Source organism: Centruroides vittatus, unplaced genomic scaffold (assembly GCF_030686945.1).
Source record: "Centruroides vittatus isolate TY-2023 unplaced genomic scaffold, ASM3068694v2 contig_913, whole genome shotgun sequence".
NCBI lineage: Eukaryota > Metazoa > Arthropoda > Arachnida > Scorpiones > Buthidae > Centruroides > Centruroides vittatus.
This window is the reverse complement of record NW_027122602.1, coordinates 84,220-111,125: the sequence shown is the minus strand read 5'-3', so window position 1 is coordinate 111,125 and position 26,906 is coordinate 84,220. Positions and strand designations below refer to the sequence as shown.

At 28.9% G+C, this 26,906-nt stretch overlaps 1 protein-coding gene across 2 annotated transcripts in view; it reads left to right on the top strand.

Moving 5' to 3' along the window:
• LOC136984332 (trichohyalin-like) overlaps nucleotides 1-20,258 on the top strand; it is a 35,167-nt gene extending 14,909 nt beyond the window's left edge. For both annotated transcript variants that reach the window (XM_067281269.1, XM_067281270.1), the window contains 6 exons: nucleotides 4,046-4,325; nucleotides 4,841-6,102; nucleotides 7,004-7,129; nucleotides 18,108-18,289; nucleotides 19,529-19,627; nucleotides 19,692-20,258. In XM_067281269.1, coding sequence (XP_067137370.1) covers nucleotides 4,046-4,325; nucleotides 4,841-6,102; nucleotides 7,004-7,129; nucleotides 18,108-18,289; nucleotides 19,529-19,627; nucleotides 19,692-19,835 — 2,093 coding nt within the window. In that variant the 3' untranslated portion in view covers nucleotides 19,836-20,258. The remainder of the gene's footprint in view (nucleotides 1-4,045; nucleotides 4,326-4,840; nucleotides 6,103-7,003; nucleotides 7,130-18,107; nucleotides 18,290-19,528; nucleotides 19,628-19,691) is intronic.
• Nucleotides 20,259-26,906: the final 6,648 nt, after the last annotated feature.

The following is a 26,906-nucleotide window of genomic DNA, read 5'->3' as shown; positions in this document are numbered from 1 at the left end:
TTTGCTGACAATCGCAAAATATAATTCGACCCACTAAATATATAGTAACTATCATGTTACGCCATCTAGTAATTGAAAATTGAACTTTTTTTGAAAATTTAGATGTGTCTGCACAATAAACAAAATTACTGTTAGAGAATTTTACGCACAAAGAATAAAAATTTGCATTTCTTTAAATAAAAATTAATATACATTGTCTATATGTATACTTGTAGATTATATTAGCTCTTCAAACAAAATGCGTCTCAAATATTTCATAAATGTCACTATCATATTTTTTTTCTTTTGACAGCATATTGTTACCTAAAGAGATATTGTAAATGTACTGTACAATTTATATTTATCATTAACTACATGGTAGGAATATTTTACTCTGTGAATTCATGCTCTATAGAAACTGCACATTATCTTTAAAAATTTTTTACTCAAATTTCATTTCAATTATTGCACTGGTAAAACAATGCATTTATTTATTTATGAATATTTTAAAACGTGTATATATAAAGTATTTTAATTAAAATGCAACATTACTACGCAGTTTATTTTTTAAATTTAGAAAATTTTACATTGAAAAAATTTATTTAAAATTTTAAGTTTTAAAAAATTCAAAATTTATGATTGAGAAAAGATTTATTATACAGTGGCTTCTAATTTTAAATTCTGTATAATTAGATAAATCTTTTGAAAACTTTTTTATGTAAAGTATTTTTTTAAATATCTTTAAACTATAGAATGATAGAAAATAATTCATTTAATTTTTTCTTAATGCGTTATGATTATCGAAGATGTTTTCAGCTTTAGGAGGTCTTAAAAATATGTTCTTGTAATATTTTACAATGTTTTTTTTTTAACATTGATTTTTTTTTCGCGAAGATTAATAGTACTTTGCCAATTTCTATATTTTATAAAATTGCTAAGATTTTTTAAAATGTTGACTAGGAGAATTTGAAAAAAAATGTAATAAATTAATGTCTTTTTTAATATTTTCTACAAAGAATAAGACATAGTTTGTTAAAGCTAAATAGGCTAATATTTCATCTTAAAATTGTCTCTGGCAAAAATTAATTTATTTTAGCAAAGTTACATAAGAGTAAAGCATTTTTTATACATACATATTTTATATTAATAATCTGGAATATAAAATATTATACATAAATTTTATGTATAAAATTCTCTAAGTTTGAAAATATAAATAATTTCTGCATCATTAGGTATATGCAATTTAAATAATATTTAATTTAATCAGAAATAAATTTGAATGACTACAATTATTTCTTATACCTGGTATTCTTATATTCTTATACATAAACTATGACTTTATACGTAATGAACTGTACAGTACATACTGTATAATAGAATAATATAAAATATTAAGAAATAAATACTGAATTTATTAGATATACTATCTTTATATAAATTGTTTAATTGATAAAAGACATTACGTTTCTTAAATCGCTAATAATTATAGAATTCTTTGAGTGTTCATTAATGTAATCTGTTTGCTTACATTAATGGCTAAGGTTCAAGTATATTGCTTTTATACGTAAAGTTTATTCTACACTGAAGCAGCTGGAATATTTCTACTCTTTATTATTATTTTTCCTATTTGTTTCAGCTGATACTTTCTGTTTTAATCATAAACTATACTTTTAACATTTCCAAAATTTTAATACCTAAAATTGAAGAATGCAATCGCCTAATAAGTTTTTCAGATTAGTAAATTGAATGTCATCGATCTGAACTTTTTTATTACTTTGGAATTTGAAGCAATAAAAGCAATTGTATCGTGTTTTTCTCTTTTTCCCCGTCTTGCGTGTTAAATCCTATTCAGTAATAACTCTTGTTACAAGAAATCTCTTTTACTTTTCTAAATCATCTATATGAAAGGTCATTCTGTTTTCTCTATCTTTAATAACAATCACTTTTTTTTTTTTTTTTTTTATCGGTAATTTTCTTCTTATAAAACATTTTAGAATTAACATTTTGCTACTCTTTAAAAAAGTCTGATATATGATCTTTATTATAATTTTGAATATATAGCAGAAAGGTAATCTCATTATGAAAGATATTCCACTTTGAAAAGTGCAATAACACATTAAGTTTTTAACCATGATCTAATTTGATGAGTGGACATGCTTCAATGCCAGGACTCTCATTCAGGTGATTGAACTATAGCCAGTTGAATCGATTGAATGTTTTCCTAGTCTATTACTGATTCCAAATATGCCAACGTAAGAATAAAGATGGTGTTTCTATTATGTCAATATTTGAAATTCGATGAAAAGTTATTGGATAATCTTACGTGATATTTATATAAGCTTAGTCTCTAGTTAATAGATTGAAATCCACAGCTGCTTTCACATTTTAAAAGAAAACAGAAATAACTGATAAGATATCGTGGGTGTCATTTTACATATAATTAATAACTATTCGAGGTTTAAAATCGAATTTTTGTATTGTTTAGCTACGTCACATTGCACGCCGCAGACTTGGGTGTGGTCGAAGTTATAACGTTACTTGTTATTTTAGGATCAGACCCAGTTAGCTAATCACACGCAACATTTTTGCATTTTGATTTTTTTTTAAATGGGACTTTTAAAATGACTATCTTTGTAATATTTTTTTAATTTTGTTTCTATGTGTTAAAATGCAAAATCGATACCTAAAATAATAATAATTTCAGAACAAAAAAAAAATCAAATTGATCATACCTATAACAAAAACACTGATGGATATTGTTATTGTTTAAAAATAAATATATTTTTTATTCAATCAAAATTTGGATTCGTTGCTTACGATACAATCATCTGTTTGATTGAGTTTCAAAAGATAAAAATAAAATTAAACAGAATTTTTTACACTGTTTATGAAATTTGAATTTAAGGATTCAATCAATACTATCATAGTAAATCACTACCGGCTTTGTGACTTAAATTATCCCTATATTCATAAACGATTGTGGATTTGCTATCATCATAAAGCGGATACGACGCAAGTAGATGGAATAACACGCGATCTAACTAGTTAAGAAAGCTAAGAGAGAACACACCTGCCGGTTCGTGATCCGGATCTATCGTGCTTCTAGTCTAAAACTTTTTTACGGATCGGTTGTGTCACGTCCTAGTCACCCTCCACTCCACCCGAATCAACACAGTTAACCATGCCCAAGTCCTACAGAGTGTTCCATCATGTCCTGCGAATTCCCAAAAGAGGTGTTTGCTACCTTATATGGTCTTCAGGTAAATTCACTTGCGCATTATTTTCTTTGACCCATTTCTCTTCTGTTGCGTGCCGTTGGAAATTTGATACAAATGCTTTTCCCTACGGAATTTATTCTAATTCTCAAAATTTCTAATTTTTAAATAGATTTATATTGATACTAGCTTGATTGAGCTTATAGACGAAGACAAACTAATTATTATTTTTGAAGTATTTATTTAGATTAATTTGAAATTATTTTACTTTCGGAAAACTTAATTCTTAATTTGTAAATTGTATGATTTACATTACATATTGAACATATTTAGTTTGATATTTTTCCGCAGAATGATTCTTTACAATGAATTTTTACTCCCTACTTCCGAAATCAATATTTTAATAAGCATATAAAGAAACTTTCATTCATAATTTGTTTATAAAATCAATTATTCAACGTTCAAGTCTGCTTACTCCATCAAATCTCGATTTTATTTTACTTATATGTTCTCTTTTCCTAAACACTAATTGATTTTTAAGAATTTTATATATTTAATTTATGTTTAAACCTAGTTGTTGTTAATAATAATATATATTACTTGTATCTAGTTTATTAATATTTATAACTTTATCCTAAAATCAGTTTAACAATTCGTCGCTAGAAAAAATCGATTTGAAAAATTAATTTAAAATTTAACTATATCATGATCTGTCTATGTGTTTTTTAATCCCGTTAACCTATATCAGTTTAAATTCTTACTAAACCACACCCTGTATAGAGTCCAGAGATTTATAAGGCGTTGTTGGGTGTATCCCTTCTTTGACAATTTTTTTCTTATTACCTTTTCAGCCAGTCCCGACAGTTTCGGTGACAGCGAAAGAATCTTAACCACCGACGTCTTCATGCCCCCTCTTGATACAGGGGTCATCCATACTGACATGGCTATCACCATGGCAACCACAAACAATGCTAATGTGGAAAGAAAACGACGAACTCGAAGACAAGCAAAGAATAATATGGAAAAAGAATCTTGGAGCAAGGCACCACCTCGTCCTAATGATTTAACTACCGAAAATGACATCGTCGATTCCTCTCAAAATCAAATTCCACAATCTTTCAGATCTTACAGGTGATATTGATAAGTCTTTAACTATTAATTGCGTATAGTAACATTTTATAGAACACGTCGTAATATTTTTATAGGACTTTATTGTATTTTTGTATGCCTGTTAAAATTTTAAAATCTTTTTTATATATTTTATTTTGAAAAATATTTCCATTAATTTTCTTTCAAAATACAATAAATCTTGAAATTATTATATAGTTAAATGTTTAAAAATTTTAGTAACATCATTTAGATAATATAGGCTATTTCTTAATAGTTTAAATATAATTTACTCAGATTTTATTAATATAATATTTGTACTAATCGAAGAAATTCGGAAATTTAAAAATGATAAAACCTTAAAATAATTTATTTATATATATTATAAAAATCGTGTTAATTCTGAAATTTAGTGATAGAATAAGGCGTCTTTAATTAAGATCAAAGATATAATTATTTTTTCTATTTTAATCAACTAATAAGTGGAGTAACCCGGATATTCCATTATAAGTAATTATGTTTTGTGGTTTTTTTTCCAGACGCAAGAAGATTTATCAGAAGGGATCGATTGTAAATGGATCGGATGGTCTCTGGACAGATTGGAGAGACGAGAGTCGTTTTCGGAAAGATTACAACAGGTACGAGGAAGAGATCGATCAACGAACGAAATCCAATCACCAGAAACGTGATCGTAGTTTAGACACTCTAAGTAGGATACCGGTAACAGTAGGACAAGTGAAAACAACAGGAACAAACAACAGTAAAATGCGAGCGGCCAAATCAATGTCGTCACTTCCTGTTAGAGTAAAAGATATAAAAAATTCGACAGCTCCTACGGGTGGAGAGGGAAAGAGAAAGACAATTGGAAAGAAGAAAAAAGCAGAAAAGAAAGAAGAATCAGTTATTATCGAAAATACCAGCATACGATTAGTGAATGAAGATGGAAAACCAGAAACAAACGGTTCAGAAATGGTGCAATATGTTGATGAATCGCCACCTCAAGATGATCAGATCGTTCGGCATCATGTTCTTCTATTAGAAGGTGAAGATGACGGTGGAACTGTATCAGATGCTGCCGCCGAGACAATACGACAAGTACAGATGGAACTAGGAAGATCTCGTGACAAAAAGGAATCAGAAAATGGGGAAAATAAACCAGAAACTACACAAGAACAAGAAGAAAAAAATGAACAAAAGAAAGAAGAAAGTGAACAAAAAGAAGACGAAACGAAAACAAAAGAAGATGAGCAAAAATCAGAAGAAACAAAAACTGAAGATATTAAAGAAAATGAAAATGAAAGTTCTTCAGAAACAACTAAAACTGAAAGCGAAGGAAGCAAACCTGAGTCTGATCCAGAAATAAAACCAGAGAAAGAAAAGCCGAAACTCGAAGACGATGTCTTAGAGCATCATCTATTTAGTGGAGAAACTTTACAGAGCCTAAGTCGAGATGGAAAATTACAGATCGAGGTGTTAGTGAAGGAACTATTGGATGGTAGCAATGACGTCACGATCGATGCCTTATCACGTGGTATTAACAGAGAGGGGAAGACAAACAGATTTGGATATGATTTGAGTAAGATTCGGAGACCATTTCGTGATACAGACCGCTATGGAAGGACTGTTTATAGTCCTAGCAATATGAGAAGATCTCGTTCGGATGGTTACGGACTAGCATCAAGAGAAAAAATGGGACCTGAAACTCCCGCTGCCGAAAGATCTCATCGACAACGTTTAGCTGGAACGGGACAATGGTTATCATCAGTAGATATTCGTGGACACGAATATTATATTACAGAAAGTAAGTTGCAATTTAACTTAGTATTTATTTTGCTTAAGAGAAATTCGGTTTTCGCTGTATAACTTTGCATTTTAATTTGTTATAGCCTTATGAGTTTTATGCATAATATTTTTCTGTCTAAAATTTCCATTCTAAAATGGTAAAGGAGACTCAAAAAGTAATTATTAATTTTCTATTTGTAGCAATTGAAAAGTAAACTATCTTTTAAATATTATATTTGGATAATATTTTTTACTGATAGTTATAAAAGATTTTTATAACTATCAGTAAAAAATATCAGTATAAAAAGATAGTTATAAAAGATTTTGATAGATTAAAAGATTTTTTTTCAGTATCGTAATTCTGATTATAGTGATAAATATCAATGATCAATCACATGAATATGGCACTAACGTGATCAGAATATAGAATGATCACTAATTCATTCATTTGTTGATATGATATATTAAAAAAAAACTACATTTTTCCCATGTCAATATAAACTAATTCGTAATTCATATATCATCTTTTCACATAGCTCTAAATTGCAGAAGTTTTTAAACCAATTTCTGTCCGCGTCTTACAAACGTAGTAATTACACACAAGTCTTTGTTGTAGATTAATAAAGAAATAGTAAAATATCGATATAAATTTTACGAATGAAATAATATTGTTCGAAATATAAGATTTTAAACTGAATTTGATCTTATATTAGATAAAGTATTGTCAAGAAGTGATTTTTTCACGTTCTAACCCTATAATTTGTTTGGTCAGTTGTCATGGATACTGCAATTTACCTAATGACAATGATGGAAAGAAGACCGTGAACACGTAATTTAATTCGCTTAAGAGTTGTTGAATAAAAACGGTTAAAAACTATCCTATTAAAATAAGATTTTTAATTACATAATGTGTATTTCAGGGGAAAGATTATTACTGTTGTTAGATAGACTTCGTTCGGAATTAAGACTTTGCGAGACAAGAAGAGACGAACTTCTTCGAAGAATTAAACATTTACAAACCAGAGCAAACCACAGAAGAGATCAAGGTATTATTTTTTTCTTTTTTTAACGATTATCTCATGTCATCAAATTATATGCAACTTCAAAAGTTGTGGATCGATATTAAAGATAGATTATTTTTCTTTCTTGAAATATTCACATTATTGCCAATATTTGAGAAATAATATATAACTATATAAATAAATATATATATGTACTCGAGTAATGTCTATATTTAGTCTATACTTAACCAGTGTATCTGTATATGTATATATAGTGTATATAATGTACAGTACACAATATATACACACACATATGAGAAACATTACTTGTGTATCAAATAGTACTATTTACTATTAATCACTATTAATTCATTACTAGATAAACAAAAGAATATCTTTTAATTAAACACACATAATGATCATATAAATAAAAATTGACATATAAATTATTTGACATGAACTTTTGTTCATCGAAACATAACCAGGTTCAATTTCGAGTGTACAACATTAATTCTTTTTTATTAACTTCACCTTTCTTACATTGATAGTAACGATACTAACAATATTAGCAATATACATTTTTATTTTTTAATCTCTTCTCGGTCGCTCTAATTTATAAATTTTTTCCTCTTCTGGACATTATTTACTCACTTCACCTTTAGTCAATATTCAATATTACAGTCTAATTTATTAGATTCAGTTAACCGTCTTAAAAGCAGATTCCTACCAATGTTTCAATATCATATTAATAAAATGTGGCAGATCTTCAAATAAAAAATAAGTATAATATTTTAAGCACATTGACACACATAATATTCGAATACATACGAGATATACTGTATAATTATTTAGTTGTTGCCTGGAACATCTATGTTATACCAACTAATTCGAAACTAAATTAGTCAATTTATTAAACAATTTTCAAATTAATTCAGATAGTATATTTCAGTTGGCAAACTCTTGAATTTTTATATAATAATTTTATTTTATTTTAATTAGTTAAAAATTTGATTAAGCGTACTCTGGTTGAAGATAAGAATATACTTTATAAGTATGAACTTTCCCTTTACAATCAAAATATATGTACCCGAGTTTAGAATATTTTTCTCTTTTTGTTTGTGGATACTCTTCAATTCTAACATATTAAATATACATGAATTTTTTGGAGTTATTACTCCAAAAACTTCTGCATCCAACCATAACGGTAGCCGCCAAACTTTTGTAAGAAAGTGTTGAGGTAATAGAACCCAATTTATTGCAACGTTTATAGTGATATGAAATAATTAAAACAGTAAAGAAAAATAGTGCTAAAGTTTATGAAGATAGAAGTTTTCAATACTATGAAGATCGTTGATATGGTGTCAATATTTTATTAAAATTATTGCAAGAAGACGATATTGGAAATAAGAAAATAAAATAGATTAGAAATTTAATGTAAAAATATACAAGTCATAAGTTTCTCAATAATGACAATATAAGAAAATTTTTGACTATCAATTTCGTATAGTAATACGTTGTAGAACGCTTTAAAGTCTATTATTTATTTTTTATATAAATAGCAAAAATGATAGAAATTGTTATTTTCTATCTTTGCATTTTTCTTCAAATATGGGTGTCTTCACAATTGTTTGTAAGAATATTTCTTATACTTTGGTACTGAATGATTTATCAGTTTCTCACCTGCTTCGTTGAGATAGTATCATACAGTCGAATAGCTCAATTTATGTTCAGGAACATAATGCTAAATATTGGACCTTGAAGCGCTTTATTTTTGAATTCGTGAAATGAAGTGTATTAGATTGTGTTATCGAATAGATGATGTCTTGCAAAACTAGAAAAATTTTCCTTTAAATCTCACTATTATGGATCGGGTTATAACATCGTAAATTTATAGAACTAAAAAACGTATTTTTCAAAACCCGATGTGAATAGCCACATTTTTTCTGACTTACAAGAACTAACAGACGAGAATATCATCCAAAATATTTTATTACCACTCTTAATGTAAATGCATTTTGGGCTTTAGCCCCTCTTCAATATATGCTACAATGATACAATAAACTTAGTAAACAATTATATAAATGAGAACAAACATCCAAACTCTACATACCTTTATATAACAAAAATAGTAAAAAAAACTTTTTTAGAAAATCTATCTTTAATATAACCGATAAATATTTATAATAATTATATAGGAAGAATTAAACAAAATATTTTTCATATCCTAGAATATTATATAAACCTTAATTATTAAGGTACAGGGTAGATATAATTGACCCTATTCAGAGTCTGCTGAGGTCTATTGTAATGGTTCAAATTTTCACTATTAAGAGAAAATATGACATTTCAAGATCAAGTACAGTGTTGTATATTTATGAAAATTAATTAATGTAGAAAGCAATGATAACAGTCTATCCTTCAGCTGAAGCCCAGCATGACGCAGCATGTCGTCATATTCTCACCAAAATGCTTCGTGCTCGCGATCACGCTATATTATGCTTCCAACATGTAACGAGCTTATGGTTTACATATTGAACACATGGTGTAAAATAGAGTACGGTATAAAATAACGTTTCGCTTTGATGACTTATGGATTTTGTTCTTAAAACGCCATATTTTTGCCTAGTGGTGAAAACTTGAATTAAATTTTGTCATTCAGAAATCTATTCCCCATAGTGTGAATAGCATATACACGAAATTTCATTGACATGTAACCTATCAGAATCGGACCAGCGGGCTTCAAGTAGGATCAGTTTAATTATAATCATCCTGCGTAAGTGCAACATCCTTTTTCGAAAATTTCATTTAAATTTTTGAATATACTGTATATGCTGTACTATATTTGTGGGAAAATTGTGATTATACAAATAAAAACATTAAATTATGGAATTTTGCTGTTTCCTTGTACACTTCTCAAAAATTGATATATATTATATATATTTTTTTTACAATTGTTTGCATGATAAAGAATTAAAGGATATTATTTGCAGGTAAAGTACTGTACATTTATGTTTTCGAACACAAATTAACCGATGTTATTATTGGGAAAATTATTAGTTAAGTTTAGTATATACTTATTGTTTTCATTAAATTTTAGCAAATCTGGTCTACATTTTAATTTCAAATAAGTCCTATAATTGAAGTAGAATTTGTATCGTACTATATTTCCTTATTTTTGGTCAACATTTTTCTCTTATAAAGTTAAAAATAAATCGGTTATGTCATCTTAATGTTTCCTTGTGAATGAATTGGTAAGATCATCGTTAGCATCATTGTGTTTGATTATTTGGTTGACTGAGTATTTCCGTTTTATTCATTCATGTAACTTACTATTATTATTTGTGTTCGCTTTAAATCATAAAGGTCTGTTGAATAATGATTTTGTTAATGACATAAGAAGAAAAAAATGCTGATCTATAGCAAAATTTACTAATAATGAGGTAATATAAAATGACCAAATAGAAAAAAATATAATATATAGTATACACTTATGAATCGCATCTTTTGTGAGAGCTCTATGTGATTGTCTTAATTAAAATTATTTTCCATCTCTTAGAAAAATGAAAGAACAATAGTGGAACCAGTGGCGTAGCTAGCATGGGTGACACCCGGTGCGGATATCGTAGTGTCATCCTTTTTAACTCTTTTATAAAACACTGTTGAATTGTAATATCTTCGCACTCGAGCAACTTGAACGCTATGTTGAATATGCGATGTCGCGACATATGAGTTTAGATTTATAGAAGAAATCATAGTAAGATTTTTAGCTGGTGCGAGCCCTCGTGGCGTCTCCTCGTAGTGAAGAAACTGTCATGAGAGGCGAGCCGTTGACCTTTTTTTTTTCTAGGTACAGGCCTACCGGGTGTCACCCTACACGGTTGACACCCGGGGCGGGCCGCCCCCACCTCCCCGCCCTAGCTACGCCTATGAGTGGAACTTATTTGTTTTCACTGATTTAATTATTTTATAAAATTATAAAATTATCAGTAAATCACTTTATTTTTACAAGGCAAAGAACACAGATATTTTCGTACTGTACATGCCAGAAACAGCGTGCCACAATCCGTTTCCATATTTCAGTCCACTTTTTGCTGCGAAAAATCTACTCTAATGAGTTTATTGTTTATTTATTTTTAAGTTTGAGAAGACGTTTACACATAGTGTTATAATTGTCCAAAAGAATTCCTGTGCTATCACTAGATATGCTTTTATGAATTGCACATTAAACATCATTATGTAGCCATAATAAAATATTACAGCATTTCCATTAAATTTTTCCATTCAATGCCGAATGATTAGGCTAATAGTATTATTTATGGTTCAAGATTATCTAAAGTCACTAGGTGCACAAATACAGAGAATAATATGCATAATCGTAAAATTCAGCAACGTTAAAACCAATAAAAGAAAAATAAAAAGAAAAACAATCACAAACTAAAAATTTCCTAAGTTAAATAAAAATCAAATTCAAAGACATATCTCATTAAATCTCGTGACCATTTAAGCAAAGCACGTAATTTATTGAAGACTTTAAAAATACAAAAGACAAATGAATAGACAAAAATGAGGCAATTAGTGCGACTAAGTTCTTAATAACATGGATTTATCAGTTGAGACGCATGAAAACTTTCAAATTGTAAATTTAAGATGCAGTTAAGTGTTGATGCGAATATAACTAAATTTTTAAAGAATAGTTTACTAACTTGTAAGTGAATTATCGAATAAAATTATTTACCAAATAGGATGCTTAATGAAGTTGACATTAGTTTTACTGATAGAAAATTCCTAAACTTCCTAAACTGAAAATCTCCAGATTGGATTAATTACCCATGAAAGTCTTGCTCTATCTGGTGATTAGCACTTCCACAATTTAGTATAAGGTTCTTGTTATAACTTTGAAATCGGGGCGATTTCTATGATATGATATAATACAAAATTACGAATATTATGAATGATCCGATCCTTGTTGGACTCGTTGGTAAAATATATTGGAACAAAAAGTGAATATCAAATTTTTTTTCTGAAGACATTATTCATAAGAAGTTTTTTTGAAGATACAAGATTTTAATCACCACTTTTATTACCTTGGAACTATTTTTATTTTTAAAATAAACCCCAAAACTTATTTTGAATTGCTGAAAATTTATTGATTATTTGGAAAAATTTTCAGCAATCTTTTGAAAAGTTTTAAGTGTATTGCCTCTTGTGGAATATTTGCTATATTCCACAAGTAATACATAATAAAAAAGTTGATTATTTGAAAATTTTTTAAATATTTTTTTAACTAGATCAAAAAATTTTGCAACGGATTGCGCATTTATAAGGAGGAAAAAAGATTTCTAGCTTTGGCAAATATTTTATACATTTTGGTTTTCTTATAGGCCTATTACACTCGATTTTTAAAATCTGTTTAATTTTTTGTTAGATGGAAATATTATAAATCAAAGTCGTCTTTTATCTATTACTTGAAAACGTAAATGACTTAAAACATTATCAAAGCAATTTTATCGGATCTGCTTAACACAAAATCGTAATTCAAAAAACTGTCTTCGAAATCTTGCCTATTATTTAAAAATTTCATTTTTAAAATGTTACTAATTCTGAATAATCTTCGGATTACTCTCGATATCTTAATAATTTTTAAATGAAGATTTATATTTATCTTTATATTTGCATACACCTACCTTGGTTTTTATTTAGGATATTACAATTGTTTCTGCTCACACTTTCAGGGTATTTTGTAATCTTGTTCTATTTTATCTATTTACACGCGGTGTTTGTACTTTGTTATTGTATTATTATGTCCGTGTTTATTCTGCCGGCACAGCGCTCTTTGAGTAACAGTAGACACACCCCTTTTGGTTGTAAACGGTTTCCAGCCTGGCATCATAAGATCCCTCCCACTCTTTTCTTCTCACCTGTCCTTCCCCCTGTCCTTCCCCCTGCCCTCCTCCCTGCCCTCCTCCCTCTCCTTTACCTTTATTCCCCCATTTATCATTGGCTATACCTGTGGTAAGGCCTTATCTATCTATTTGCATACGCCATTACCTACTTGTATTTTTTCTCCCCAAAAAGCGGAGAGGTATGGCAACCTCCTAATATTTTCTAATAGTATATATTATATATTATCTTTATTTATTTGTAAAGAAAAAGTTTTTACAGTAATAATAGACAATTAACATAAGCGAAAAAGGCGATGCCTAAGATCTCGAGCTTTTAGGGGCCTCGCAAATTTGGTAGTATATTTTAGTATTTAAATTATCAAATTGGTAATCATTGAAAATTTAACTGTACCAATATCTACAGAATGATCATTTAAAATGATCAAGAACTACCTCCGATCAACAATGTGTCGAGAGAGACATTTTTCACTTTCGATCTTCATTGAAAGAAATGTTGCTACAGAACTGGATTTCTTTTTTCAGTTTTGTAGGTGAATTTTTACACCTATTGAATTTCCTAATTAATTGTAAAACTATCGTACTGTAATATTTTTATTACTTCATTGCGTGTTTTACTGTCTGTTTCTACACACTTAAAAACGGACGCGGGAACATGAACAGCGGGAACTCGACGTCTAACAAAGGGTAATACACATCTTACAAATCAAAGCAATAAAAATAAGTTGGAAAAAAAGATACATAAGTGGAGAATGAATGAAAATTGCTTACCAATACATGACTAGAAAGGCTTGTCAGTATGGAACATTTCCATATTGGTTCGGTGACTTTTTCTAGCTATCACGCTAAGTAATTGTGTTCGACCTTAAGTTTTAGACAAGTATATATATTAAAAATGTTCATATTGTTATAGAGCTAAATTAATCTATCTCTAGCTCCGTCGCTGTTTTAATAAGCTTCAAAAATAAATTTTGCCTAGAACCACTCAAAAACCAAGGCCACTTCTGGTAATTATTTTTGAATAGAATAAGCCTTCGTTGGGCTGCAGACATAAATTTCCAGTGTCGTCTTCCGTCTGTTCGCTTCGTCTGTTTTTCTTTAATGTCGAGAACTGATTTAGATGAAATATATGGAAATCTTATGGGCAGGAGGCCCTGATTAACTATATATGAACTTCCAATGCAAACCGGGAGTCATGTTATTTCAATTCAAAACTCCCCCTGAAAGCAATTAATAGATGATTGGCACGACTTTATTGTTAAAGGAAAAGTATGATGTACAGGGGCAAGCCATTACTAATTTGAGATGAAGAACATATATTTTTAATTATAAAATTAAAAATATGATTAAAAATTGCAGCCCGGCATTGTGACGATGTTACAATAAATAGTTTCTCGTTATTATCATAAATAATATTGCTGCTGTATAAGACGAAATAGTAAACAAAGTGCTAATTGTATTCAGATGAAAATTTGTAAATAGTTTATATATATAAAATTACTTGAAAAATAAAGAACACGTATATCGATATAGAAAACCTAAAGATATGTGTTTCAAAGCATAGATAAATCAACAGGTTTTTGAAACTTTTCTGCTCTATGGATACTAAGAGAACTTTTTAAAAGCCCATTGTGGGTTCGCCAGGCTCAAAATTGGGTAAACTTATGGGGCCTAACAGATCTCGGACAGATCACCCCGAAAAATTGCTGGGATTTTTTTGGCTCACGTGAATTTGATCCCATCCCCAAGAACGATAGAATGATGCCGTAACCGTTTTGGCTATCCGATCAATAGAAACTGTTGAGAACAATTTAATCAATAAATATTTTTTTTATGGAGTTGAGAAGAAAAAATATCAAAAGAAGAGAGACAAAGCAAAAAATAAATAAATTCCCAAAAGATATGTATTGAAATCTTTTAAGAGTATAATACCGTCGATTTTACAAAAGCCTTAGTTGCAGAAGTAATTAAATTTTTTTTTGAAATTTATGATAGAATGTTAATTGTAAAAATAAATTTTAATGCTGTAAGATTCTTAATTAAACGTGGCTTACTTCTCAATAAATAAATTTTATTATATACCGTGTATAATATAAAAGGAAAAAATATTTTGTTTATTCTCCAGTTCGTATTAGATATTTTTTTGAAGAAAATCTCAGAATGGTTATTTCCTTCACTAGATTAATTTCCCGGGTCTATTGCAGAAATATCTTTCTTGGTAAAGTAGTATTAAATATTTTCCTGTGTCAGATGAAAAATTTGCTGTTGATATTTCTACTTGAATTATTATCTATCTCTTAGAGTTCTTCTTTTATTAATTCGATTCATCAATGTAAAAGAATAAGATATAATATTTATTTTTATTACAATTTTTCCCCTTTCTTCCTCTAATTTATTTCATTTACTATACAGTATTCACATTATTTGTATCCCTTCTCTTTTATCTTACCTCTATATTCGAGGGTATAGCTATTCAATTATATATTGATAGGATAGCTCTAGTGAATTATGTGTTGTCCCTACCAGGGGTCTGGAAATACGAAGTGCTCTCAAGGGAAAGAGGAACAGGGCCTTCCGGAAAATTTTTAAATATTTTTAGTGAGATTGAATGCTTTTAAGCACTTTTATCCTAGCCAATAGAAAACTTTTGCAAACTTTCAGCGATATTCTTTGCCTATAAAATTTTTTAAGTTATTGTAATAAAATAGCTTAGAAGCTTAGAACAGTTTATTTTGTTTTATAAAAACATGCATATGTTTATTAATTAAAATATAAACAGGAAAATCATTCTTAAAATGCTAGAAAAAAATTTAGTGGAATTTTTAAACTAAACAAAGAGCATTAAAAATTAAAATATAAAATAGTATAGAAAATAAGGTAAAAATAATTTTAAAATAATTGCAGTCGTCTGCTTTTTTAATCATTAAATTATCGTAACATTATGCCGATGTTAATATTTTTGGCGTGATTGTTTTTGAATGCAAATAAAATAAAATTTGCCTTCCTCTGTTAGTAGATTTATTGTCTTTATGAACAGTTTATTCTTGTTAAAACACTAAACGTTGATTTACAAATTGCTTTACTGTATCCAAACGTTCTACGTGTTGCTAATAAATTATAGCTGTCTTCAAAAGCAGTTTTTTGATTCAGTAATTCATTAAAGACATTTGCATTTTTATGACTTTACTGCCTCCCGAGGAGAGATTTAGCAATATAAATTTCTTCTTTAATGATAATTTACATCATGTTTACACAAATTTCATTATTGCTATGTCGTCTTCTGCACAATGTTATTGCCAAATCTTTTTTTTTTATTAAAATTAGATCTTGCATTTGATAAGGGATGATCTAATGTTGACTTTCGTCTATGTCTTCACATCTTTCTCTTATTTTGTCTATAATAATGTAATCATATAATTAGCATTTGCATTAGCATTAGCAATAATTAACATTGATAAATAATTAAGTTAGCATTAGCTGGAATGCATTTACTACATTTGGCAACGTTTCATCTTTTCCATGTGAATTCATAAAGATTTCTGAATAAATTATTTTTCTCGCGATTTTCTGTATCATAAGTACTTCTAAGAGAAAGTTTATTAATGACGACAAACTGTATTATTTCTACAATAGACTTGACATAATGTTAATATCTTTAACTCTCCAGTCATTATTTACTATAATAGACTTAAACCCATTTCATTTCATTGTGTTTTGTTTTGCTACATACATATAGCATAATGAATTTCAGAAGTTGCGTATTTTGGGAAGCTTTATTACTACTAAAAACACGTTTCCAGAATATGTAACCAATAGATGGAACTTGCTTTCTTTTGATAGAATGCAGCAACCAGGTTTTTTTGAATATCGAAGTCATATGTAGGCCTATATATTATAACCAATCCACTTGAAAACATGAAGCTTATGTTTAATTACATCTTCTCCGATCTTGAGATAGCCATGAGTTCATTAGTGGTAATAACTGTTTTTGTATTTGTTTATGTAATTAGTATTAGTCGTTGTCGGTGTTGCTGTTGTTGTTGGTTTCGTTTTCGATGTAGTTTAATTAAAAAATATTCACTATTGTAGCCTATTATAAATGTTAAATAATACTGCGACATATTTGAATTATCTTAATTCAAATAAGAATTCTAGAATTTCCAGTAGAAACTGCATATTGCACCAATCACTTTTTATAAATAAAACAACATTACTGTTTGGCAACTCTCTCTGCTCTCATTCCTATTCACATTGATACCTATTACAATTAGGATACATATTATCGCACGCCACAACCAATTATATATAAACGATTTGGCAGCTCCCTCGTCACAAATTTGCTAAAACTGCTCAAAGCGAATAATAATAATTATTATTAAATAGTACTGTAGTACTGTATACGTCTAATACTATTAAATAATGTACGTACAAAACGGTGCAAAAAATTTTAAAATTAATAATTACTCATTTAAAATTTTCAGATAATTAAACAGAATTTCGTCATTTAGAACAATGGACAGGGATCGCTCAGCCACCTCTGCCTTCTATGGGCCTTCTAAGTAATATATGCAGTTGAATATCTCTTGTAATTGACTGTCAATTACAGGAAATTAGAGTATTTCCGTCTTGCAATCAAATTCATTTAGGACCTAATATTCAGAATAGAATATGATTATAGAGTATTGTATCTACATAGCCTGCATATATAGGTACCGTACCTAAATATTAATGTAAAATAATTCTTTTCAAGACGAAAATAGAGTGGAAATTGAAAATAATTTTTAATTAAACAATTTTATAAGTTGTAAATTTACAACTGCTATGGGGAATTTATTTATCTCATCTCTAGTGTGACGCAATTGAATTGATTCATGCCTTATTTGGGGACCGTAATCTCATCCCCGGAACATCTCAAAACTCCACCCAATATGCTATCACGCGAGCTTTAACTATCGCACACGCGCAGTTATTGTTCGTGTTAACAGTGGCAAGGTCGGCATCGATAAACCTGTCCTTGAAAAGTATGTACTGCGTGACGGCAACATACAGAAGAACCAATTCCTGCGGCATGGGAGTTTTGCTGGTAGTAGAATGTGATGATATCGAAATTATTTTCGTTCCAGTACGAGAATTATGGAGAAAAAGATATTTGGATGCGAAAAAAGTCACTCCGAAATTGGAAGAAGATTGCTCCAAGATGAGACAGGAGTTAGAACGATTGCATCGAGAACTTCTGGCTAAAGTCCAAGCGGGTGTGGCGGCCATTTTAGTGGCTTCTGGAAGAGTAGAGAAACCTTCCAATAAAGTAAGTGGGTTTTCGTGTTTTTGACAAATGATACGTCGCTTCGCTTAACGAATTCAGTTTGGTTAATGAGACTTCTAACGAAATGTTGAACGTGTTTTGTTTACGTACTCAAAATTATGAATAAAAAATCTAATTTGGTTTCATACTTAAGTAAGTGTATTTTCATAATAAACTCCAATCAAATTTAAACTCGATTTGAGTTTCACTGGAGAAGACAACTTAATAAATTGTGTAGCGATTTATTAAGTTATATCCCTCATTGAAAAGCAGGAAAAAGTGGTTTATATGCAAATATGTAAAATCGAGGCCAAGCTTTAAAAATTTTACCAAGAGGCTTGGTTTGATGGAATAAGGCACAATCGATCTGTCAAGGTGGGGTACTTTCCGGAAGGACTTTCTGTGGAAAATTGGCTCTTTCAAGGTGATAGGCACGTGAAGAAAGCCCGGAAAACTCCATGCGATTAATCCGTTGGTCAGGAGCGAATCCACGATCAGTGTTCAGTGGTAATGGGCAATTTTCTTGTAAATATTCTCGCTTCTTGTCTAAGTTAATGCTTCCTGATATAGCCCGAATTTGGCTGATTTCACAGACTGGGGGACTTTGAGTCCGAAACGCATTTCCAATACTAATAAAGAATATACTTTTAAACTTGATCTCTGACTCCGTTTCATCACTTAACCTACAAGGTGTGATAAGTCTGTGCCATCAGACAATTTTGGGCTACATCAGGATGAGCAAACTTCAAACATTAAGAAATATGAGTCTGTTCGCTTACTGGAAATTACTCAATACTTTTTATGTTGTTATAGTAAATATAGTATAACTTGTATAACAAAAATTGAAAATATTTAATAAATATGCAAAATTATAAATTTCATATAAAAATTAAAATGAAATTTATTAAAATTTTCCAAGAGCTTTTCTAATACATAAACAATGTTGTATGTATGAAATAACGAGAAAACAAATGATTCGGAACACTATTAATTATGATAAGTGAAAAAGTTTCAGTCATGTGATCAGGAAGTATTTTTTCATTAAAGCTTAATAAACATAGAGTCTGTCGTGACGTCATTAGGTCAGTCACCTCATAATGTCTCTTGACCCAGACGTTGCAACTTGGGAAAACACTTTCATTTTCATACATGAAAGCTCGAACTTTTTTCGAATTAAATAATCGATTTACGAAAGTAGATTAAACGTGCCATAAATATTTATTGAGTTAATTTTTTTTACAGTTAAGTTATAAAATCATGATCGCCCGTTTATTACAAGAAATCGAGGATCTAAGAAGAAGGGTGGAAGGAACCAGATTGAAATTGTCAGCAGAAATTAAAGTAAGCCAAGTGATATCTGTATTTGTAATTAGAGTAAATTCTAACTAATTAATTGAAATTTCAGCTTCGCATCCAAGCGGAAAAAGACGTAAAGTCTTTGAGAGAGGAATTACTAAAAAAGAAAATTCAAGTAACTTTAACAAGACACCAAGAGCAAGCGGTCCTCGGCAGTACCATTCGAGAACAATATTTTATCAGTACGGTTTGATGAATGGATCGATCCGATCGATTTGTGGTGTTCTAACAGACTAGTGTTCCGTTGTGGTTCGTTTCAAAAAATCATTATTTATAATGCGGAAATGATACAGAAATTAATCATTAGGAAGAGAGGAAATTTTTAAGTAGCGAAACACGGAATCGACTTCGTCCATATTTTGTGAAAAGTAAATCAATGAGTAAACTCCGTCCTCGTGATTAATTTCATATTTATTCGTTATATACAATGAGCAAATGTTTACATGATACACCAGTCTCTCTTATGTTGCTTTTTCTTGTAATGTATGTATATAAAATGAATTGTGTAATTATTCAGAGCAATAGTTGTTGAATATCCGTCCATTTCCATCAATTTGTTACTTTATGCCGAATGTACTCTTAAAAAAGTTTCCTATATAAAAGAATTGTTGAAGAATTCTTCTCTTTATTTTAATTAAAATGTCAGGTTTATACATCCGAAAGCGAAATTACCAAAAATTTAATTAAATTCCTAAAGAATTATGAACTATTTTACACAAAAAAGAAAGAAAACAAAAAATAGTTTCTTCCTAAAAATAGATTTTATAGCACATTTTGAAAAGAAAAAGAATTACAAGTATGCAAAAATTAACATCAAACATTTTACATGACTTTTTTTTTACTAAATAATTAATTAATTATCAGTTTTAGACTTTATACTTTTATAAATCTTTTTATTAGTTTCTATTAATCATAACAGTCAACGAGAAATGCTTCGAAGGAAAATGAAAACTTAAAGAAAATGATAAACATGCAACAGCTAAAAATAATTTTTGTAGTAACGTTTTTGAAAGAGATTATCCGTCAAGTTCTCAATCCTATCGAGTTTTATCTCCGTTACTATTTTCACATCGCATTATAACAGATGAGTCTATCTACAAAGTAGACAGTAGCATGAATAAAAAGAAGGAACAAAGTTTCGATTTAAATTACTCACGAAAAATCCGATTTATATTAGAATTTGGTTTAGTTTCCGTAGGCTAATGTGCATGAGAAACTTCCCATTGTATAGTTATTCTGTTAATGTTTACCTATGGTTCCAAGATGGCGGCTCGTCTGATTCCAGCAAAGAAACAGTGGAGACGCACGTTCTAACTTAACCTAACCTATTCTAATAATTTTGTTAGTAATAATTATGGTAATTTATTAGAATAGGTTAGGTTAGGTTAGAACGTGCGTCCCCACTGTTTTCCTTCTTCTATTTGCTGGAATCAGAGACGAGCCGCCATCTTGGAATCGTAGGTAACATTAACCAATCATTCTATCTTCAAATTTGAAGAGGTAATTGATAAAATCTCCTTTTGAGTTTCTTTTAAATGAATGCATAAAACCTACAATAACAAAAATAGAAAGTTTGTAGTGAGATTTTTATCAATCAATATTTCATATAGGTGGAACGTCACCTCAAAAATCAATTTATTTCTTGTGTACGTTTTATGTATAACGTGTTGAAATGTATTGTAATGGAATTCTAAACAACTCGTAAGTGGAGTTTAAATCTATCTGCCGTCGAAATTTAAAATTTCAAGGCAGTAAACAATGTATAAATTATGAATTTTCTTTAAAAAACAGGAATTAATCTTTATGCATTAAAGATTAGTCTATAATAAAAGCATTATGAATAAAAATGATTAAATATTTATTACTTTAAACAGCGAATTTTTAATGAATTAAAAGCAGGCCTAAATAAAGAAAAATTCATCTTTATTTATCTCGATGGTTAAACGCTTTAATGGAATTTATATGTTTTCTAATTTTAAATTGAATGAATATTCTCATAATTTTCTATACAATAATGTAGAAACATTGATTTTCCTTTTAAATAACGTTCCATGTTATTTTTTAAAATATCTGAAATGTTTTAATGCCATGCAATTTTAAGATTACCATAATTAAAACATATCATTTACATATTTAAATACTGAGAAACAATAACAAAAATTTGTAATTTGATTTACTAAACTATTTGCAAAAAAAAAAAAAAATATATATATATATATATATTAATATTTTGACAAACCTTAAAACAGTTTGACCAAGCCCACAATGGGGAGGGCTGGATGATGGTAAGACAGGCCACCCCTAAAAAAAATTCCTGGAAGAGCAACTTCCGGATTCGAACCTGGATCTCCAAAACTGTAGGCTAACGCCTTAATCGCTTCAGCTATAAAATTGGATCTAAAGATAACAGAGAGAAACTTTCAGATTAAAATTACAACTATTGGGATTAAATATTAAAATAAAAATATCGGATAGACAATACTATTAAGGTAAAAATACGTTTATTAAATTATAAGGCAATTTAGCTTTTTATGCGCATTATATTAATATAAAATATTTAACCTCAGCTAAATATATTGCGAAAGTTAATTTACAAAAATTTTGTTCTTCATCATTACAAAGAGAATTCCTGTATAAATGATTTACAAATACGAAACGTTATATTGTTAAAATCCGAATTAATTAAATGATTTCTTGAAATAATTACTTTCTATAGAATAAATGTAAATTCAATCTGAGATTTGAAGTAAAATTTTACCTGTTTGGAAGCATAACTCTATAATGCTTGCTTATCATTGCCCTACTTTTCAGTGATATAATATAATCTAAAAATATCTTTATATCAAATTATAATTGATTACGTGTTCATGTTTAGAAGAGAATTGTAACACATGAATTTTTATTTCTCATAAAAAAATAATGAATTGTAGAAATTGTAAAATAAATTTGTTAAATTTTTTTAAAACAATATTGCACTCTTGTCCTCGAATATTAAGTCTTAATAAATGAGATTTATAAAATATAAAACAGGTAATGTTAAATTTAACGGTGGTTTTGCGTATGAAAATCATGAATAAATATTCCGAGCCAAAATAATTTAACTTAAATTTCAATTGACGACCGCTTCTTGCAGAGTCTTTCTCGTTGTTTTCAATAACAACGAGAAAGACTCTGCTCTTGTACACTACAAAAAAGTATCTGATCTTGTACACTAGAAAAAGGAATTGAAAATAAACGAGAAATCATCTTTTAATTTAAAAAATTCACGTGATTTCCGGTCCAAATCAGAAGTTCGTATATAGTTAATCGGGGTCACTGAAACATAACTGATCTGGATTTTAGTGGTGTCCTGCCCCTGTACATCATGTTCCTCCTGAAAATAATCGAGTCGTGCTGGTCATCTATCTAGAGAAAATTTTAGATTAAAATCACGTGACTTCCGGTCAAGACGACAGATATATATTTAATCGGACCTCAGGATATTAAGGTTTCCATATCTGATCTTCTCTTTCATCTATCTAACTCTGTTCGCGAGATTAACGAAAGACAGACGGACGGACAACAGTGGAAATGTATAGGTTTGCAATTTGAAAATTTCAGTCTAACTGTACTGTAGTAAATATTTTATGAATATTTAAAACTACATACAAATAATAATGTACATACATATATATAATACATTTATTCTTAAGAATTACATATTGTCGATCGTTTGAACAGTAAGCATTCTTTACAAAATTAACACAGTAATAATCGATTGTCGTCTTGTATATTGCAGGGAAAATTCATCGATAAACCTCATTTTCTAGATAAGACTTTTAATCTTTTCGAACAATATTGACGGAACATTGCTATAGAAAGTTTTTCAAAAATTTCTTATTGATGTAAGATAGGAACAAAGTTTAAAAATCTTTTTGTGCAAACTTTCCTTTTTGTATTGTCTCATTATCGTAGCTACACCATTATAACAGTAACATAATCATTTTTAATTTTCATCTTTCAAGATAGCAGTAGTCATTAAACGACATTAATTTAAAGGAGACCTAATAACTTAATTCGTTACCTAAAACACATAAAGTATTTTTAGCTATACAAGAATCTAACATTAAATATTTATAAATAACTTTTATAATTTCTATAAATACTTAAGCGTATCACGTCCCCAAACATAATAAATACTACTTCGGGACGTGATATGCTTAAGTATTTATGGTAATACGAACGAAGTAATTTTCTCTCGAGTACTTACTGAAAGCAATTTTTTTTCACTCTTTACTTATATTTAAATTGATATTGTCTATTACATTATTTTTTCTTGAGAAATTCTTTTACTCGTGTATGTATAAGTCATAGACATATACACACACGAGTACATGACTCAAGTCGTAGACATGAATCATGTTTTAGATATTAAATCAAATGAGAATCTTTAAATATTTTAGGATTTTAAAATCTATATTTTCCATATATTGAAGCATTTTTTTCCGTTTTAGTTATACTTATTTTATATTTAAAATTCTAATTACGGAGTAAATTGTATCGATAAAAATATCGGGTAAAATTTGAATTTATCTCCAGGAAACTACTAAATGGATTTTTTTTTTCTTATCCTTTACATGACACATTTTGAAAATTTTTATATGGAATATTAATTAATATCTTAGCAATCCTGATGTATTTATATACTCGTGTGAAGTTTTAACAGAAATAAAACGTTTGTTTGATGCATAAGTTCGTGCCATTTCAATTATTTCCCCCTGTATTTCTTAGTTTGAAATTTGTTGGTCGGAGTAATTATGTCATTTCATTGCGTCATATGCGTGTCATTGGATTCATTAAGTTGATGATTTTTTTTACAGGTCACAAAGGTGGAATGTTCCGACACCTGCTTCTGTACGAGTTCAACAAAATGTCACCGTTATTAACGCTGCCAGAAACACTTGTGCCGTGAACGGAAAAAATGTTATAGCACAAGAAAGCCCAGAAATGGTTTTTCCGTTTCGGAAACGGAATTTCTGACCTCAATAACTGTAAACAGAGGTCGTCCATCGAACATTGACGACGATTATCTGAAACGAGACACAACTACACGAGAATTTCCGTTAAACAATACGAGAATTAGGCAATGAGATGGAATGCGATTAGGTAACAATCGTTCGACATCTGTAACGTTTGGGTAACCTCCAAAAGGTACTGTTATTGATATAAAAAAAGTTTCGTTTCAGAGACGAAACTTTTTATATCAATAACATTTTTCCCTTCACAGCACAAATGCTTCTGGCAGCGTCAGTAACGGTGGCACTTTGTGGAACTCATACAGAAGCAGGTGTCAGAAATGCTTTTTCTTCTCGACTTGACACTACATCTTTTGTGATCTGTAAAAAAAAAAAAAAAAAAAAAAAAAATCAGAAACTCTATGAATTCGACAAAAATGCGCATGTGTAACACGAATGTGATGCTATAAAAAGATATTTCGATGCAACAACACCAGCAAGTCCACCGAAGGAAAAAAAAAAACCAGAAAAATTACCAGCCACGAACTTACACATCAACCCAATAATTGAGATAAGTTAACAAAATATTGCCAATATTTTCGTCGAAAACAATTGAATTTTCTCTAGTTTATTGCTTTATTCTCCACGTAATAATAATATTATCACACATTTTTCGTCTCTAAGAGTTATTTAATATATGTAAAATGATTACAAGAATATGGCTTATGACTTTGATCATTTTTATTTTAATTCGTGATAGCTTTTGTCGCTAATTTAATACATTTAATTGATGCCAAAGGATAGTAAAATCGAATAATCAAATATTCAATATTGTAATTTTTATATATTTTAAAGTTGTGGTTTTTTTTCTTTTATTTCGTGACAGACAAAAATGTAATTGAAGCTTTATAGTCGATTTATTATGCAAACTTAAAAATAGAAATCGAATCATTTACCCAGACATATCTGCATATCCTTTCTTCTGCATCTTAATTAATGAATCTGAAGATTTTTAATGCTAATTCTAAATTAATTATGGCGCCTCCATTTTGATAATTACTCTACCTATTGTTTAATGTCTCTTGTTTCAAGATTATTAAATTCTCTTGCTAAACAATTACGATTTCTACTTGGACATGCTGTATATCTAATATAAATTATCTTAATTTAATAATTTTGTAACTAAAAAATGCTCTCTTCTGATCATTATATTTATATATACAGTATCTTGTTTTCTCTAGTTTATTTTTGGTTTGAAGTTTTCGAATGTATAAGATTGTGTTCTTTTCATGTGATTTTTAAAAGCTGTTTACGTAACTTAATCTTCAGGAATTAAAATGGAAAAATTCTGAAATAACTCTATGTTAAGAATATTTTTAAAAAATAAATAAAATTATTTTAGAATTTTGTTTTCAATTTTTATAAATTCAAAAATAATTTTATTCTTTAAAATATTCGTTTATAAATACACACAAGAATACAAAGAAATAAACTTCTTGACAAATCGAAACTCCCTTTTAATAATGTACTCGGCTTTCTAATGTATAATATAAGAAACAAAAATATAAGGTATTTTCTATGCAATAAATATTTTATTATTATTATTTTTTTATATAAAATGAAAAATCTTGTATTAAACTTGATAGAATGACATTCAAAACTTTTGACAAAAATAGTTATTTTTATTGAATACTAGCAGATATTTTCGACATTTCCCGGGAGAAAAGTAATAAGAAAAAAGATTAAAATAATAACTATGTTAAAATTTTGGTTATTTTAGCCTACTATTGTTATGTTTATCGCGAATTGTCAGAGAATGAAATCAGAGGTGGAGTGTCTAGATTTTGTTGTAGCCTATATCAGGGAGTCTCCAACCTTTTTGCGAGAAGAGCCACTTGAGATATAGAAGATAAGTATGAGGCCCACGTACGAAGACATAGTCAAAGATTTAAGATTAAGATTTTTTTATTTCTGAATAACAACGGACATACATTAATGTGAAATTTGCAACTGCTTTTCCGAAAGGATGTCATCAAACTTGAAGATAAATTTTGTGACACTCAGTAATAAAATCATCTTTAGGTAGTCGTTGGACAGTAATATCCGATATTTTGATTTTAAATATTTTATTTTCGAAAAGATTTGTTTACAAAGGCACTTACAAGCATAAATTGAAAATATTCCACCTGCAAACTCTTTTCAAGATTAAAAAAAATTTTTTTATTGTAGAAATGTATAGAAATTTAACGAACAATTATTTATTGTGACAT